Source organism: Dendronephthya gigantea, unplaced genomic scaffold (assembly GCF_004324835.1).
Source record: "Dendronephthya gigantea isolate DGI-Jeju-01 unplaced genomic scaffold, DenGig_1.0 000220F, whole genome shotgun sequence".
Lineage (NCBI taxonomy): Eukaryota > Metazoa > Cnidaria > Anthozoa > Malacalcyonacea > Nephtheidae > Dendronephthya > Dendronephthya gigantea.
Window position 1 is genome coordinate 142,885 of NW_021163230.1, and position 2,493 is coordinate 145,377.

General features: G+C 38.0%; 2 protein-coding genes across 2 annotated transcripts; both read right to left on the minus strand.

The window, feature by feature from the left end:
• Positions 1–335: 335 nt before the first annotated feature.
• Positions 336–1,353, minus strand: LOC114540140 (52 kDa repressor of the inhibitor of the protein kinase-like). The gene is made up of 2 exons (XM_028560422.1): positions 1,074–1,353; positions 336–1,009 (listed from the first exon to the last, which is right to left on the minus strand). Exons 1-2 carry the CDS (start codon positions 1,351–1,353, stop codon positions 336–338), a joined length of 954 nt encoding a protein of 317 aa, XP_028416223.1.
• A 1-nt stretch (position 1,354) lies between these two features.
• LOC114540142 (52 kDa repressor of the inhibitor of the protein kinase-like) lies at positions 1,355–2,215 on the minus strand. Its single transcript, XM_028560423.1, has 2 exons — positions 2,187–2,215; positions 1,355–1,988 (listed from the first exon to the last, which is right to left on the minus strand). The coding sequence occupies exons 1-2, from the start codon at positions 2,213–2,215 to the stop codon at positions 1,355–1,357; spliced, it is 663 nt and encodes a 220-aa protein (XP_028416224.1).
• Between the last annotated feature and the right edge of the window lie 278 nt (positions 2,216–2,493).

Genomic DNA, 2,493 nt, shown 5'->3' on the forward strand with positions numbered 1-2,493 from the left:
AGCATGCCTAGGCTAAACAAATACAAGCACAGTGTGCGTGTAGTCGTGTTTAGCCGACATGGACAGCCTCTAAAAGAAGCCTTTAAGGTGAACGTCTGGTTTTAAGGCGCCAGGTATACCCGCCATCACACCTGGACAATATGTCGGGAGTTTGGTTAGAATGGGAGACTATATGGAACATTTCATGGACATGAGATTGTTCAGTTCCTCATATCATTCCAGTCAGTTCTAACCCTTTACCCCCCTCCCCCGGGGCCCAAAAAACTTTATGATAAGAAATATGGTAAAATCATAACTTAAATTTTAGTAATATCATTGTTTATCTTGGACGTGGCCTATAAAAATTTCAATCTCCGGTTATCTTCTGCAAATTTATTAATAATATCTGAAGTACTTGGAACAATTTCCTGATGAATTCTCATCATTGCCAAACCGTTTAAACGGTCAGAAACCATTGTACTCCTCTTGTAGTTTTTCAGTTCTCGCAAAACTGATATAGAGCGTTCGCACTCGCATGATGTTATTGAGAGTGTGGCAAGAATACGAAGGATTACTTTGATGTTTTCGAAGCCTTCAAACTTTAGGGCTTTCAAAGTTGAAGAAAGTGAGTCCGGTAGAGGTCCCTCATAATCCTCCCAGTATGTTTGCCATAAAAGAATCTCAGAATCCAACGCTAAAGGATTAGGAAGGTCATCACGATAGAAGGTAGCCGCTATTTTAAACTTCTCTTTCCAATCAACACCATTACTAAGTAGTGAAATCATTTTAGATGGTACAATGCAAAGCCCATTATAAACAATCACACTCTGGGTATCGAAACGAGCTTGGAGTGCAGAGTTCAGGAGGTCTATAAGTGGTATGGTAAAAGTTCTCTTATAATGCTCGGAAACAGTCTTATAAGGAGTATTCGCACAAGTCGTCTGTTTACCAACTGTCCTAGGTTTCCGTTCATCTATATTTAACTGCTTTGCAAGAGACAAAGCTTCATCGTACCATTTATCCTGAAATTCTGTCACATGCAGAATTTCTCATAGTAAGGACAAAATGTTTCAAAGAAGTTATAAGGTGGATACCGTCCATGATATCTATACTCTTTCCTTGAAGAAGCTGAGTAACACCAAGCGTCGAATCTAGAACATTTCTACAAATGACTAAGGCAACAACGAACTCGAACTTTTCCAAAAGATCGAGCATTTCTGAAGCATCAGAAGAAAGGCTAGGACTATACTCCCCATTCGAATTTTGCTTCAATTCTCTTAAGGTGTAAAACACAGGGACAATAAGGAGTTGAAAAGTATCCAAGCCATCAATGCACTCTACCCACCTCGTACGACAGACATCTACTAACTTCATCTTAATTCTTACGACTACCAGATTCCGAACTATGTTGCTGAATGTCTCTCCCGAGTGGAAATTGACGTGTCTGCGAGGCGTTAAAAAAATCACAAACCTTTTTTACCCGCTTCAACATTGATTTCACGTCAATAATATCTATTGATTCACAAATCGCTAAATTTAAACGATGGCTATAACAATGGGTGAAAAGAGCCTTTGAATTCAACCTAAGTAAATGAGCAGAAAGACCATTGATATGTCCAGCAACAGCACCAGCACCATCGTATCCCTGACCTCTACAATCAGCTATAGGAACATCTAATTTATCCAAAGCATCAAGAATAGTCTTGGCGAGTTGTTCGCCTTTCAGACCCCACGAACAATGAAGAAAGCCAACAAATTCCTCCCTTATGTTCATTTCCTCGTCAACAAAGCGCAACACAAGGGACATCTGCTCCTTGTTAGAAATATCCCGGGCCTCATCAGCAATAATGGCATAAAATTTACCCACCTTCAAGTCAGCAATAATCTTATCAGTGATGACCTCGCCACAGCAATTTATTAGCTTATTTTGAGATGTCTTTGATATGTAAGTCTCATTTTTTCCACAGGAACTAAGGTGATCCTGTAAGACCTTGTCACCAGATCGCACTCTAAAATTGATTAACCCTACAAAATTCCCTACCCCACCAGAAGAATAGTTTCCAATTTCAGGATGATACTACGTGAATCATCACGATGACCACGGAATGCTAAACCTAAACGACCGCAAGCATTAAAACAATAAAATTAACTGCCTTGCACCACAATGAAGTTTAAATTGCAATGCAAGATATCAACAAAATTCTTACTTTTGTTTCTTCATTAGAAAGAGCGCCATTTGATTTTTTTGTATTTTCAAGATCTGACAGATCTGTTTCCTGTTTCTGTAAGTAAAATTCATAATACAATACAATACACTTCAATTCATAACATACATGATATAAATACAATATATATGCACTCAATATTCTGATGTTACTCGAAGTGTGTGTGTATCCACACTGATTCATCAGGAGAAGGTATTACATGCACATAAATTGGTTAATATTAATCAAACAACACTTACATCATTAGAAAGAACACCATTTGATTTTTTTGTATTTTCAAGTTATGTTT

Bases quoted from the DNA above. Each gene is read 5' to 3' on its own strand.
- LOC114540140 (XM_028560422.1), bottom strand. From the start codon at position 1,353: ATGAAGTTAGTAGATGTCTGTCGTACGAGGTGGGTAGAGTGCATTGAT. The intron at 1,010-1,073 runs GTATCCACCTTA...TGCATGTGACAG, and splicing joins GAGTATAGATATCATGGACG to AATTTCAGGATAAATGGTAC.
- LOC114540142 (XM_028560423.1), bottom strand. From the start codon at position 2,215: ATGGCGCTCTTTCTAATGAAGAAACAAAA. The intron at 1,989-2,186 runs GTAAGAATTTTG...AATCAATTTTAG, and splicing joins TTTCTAATGAAGAAACAAAA to AGTGCGATCTGGTGACAAGG.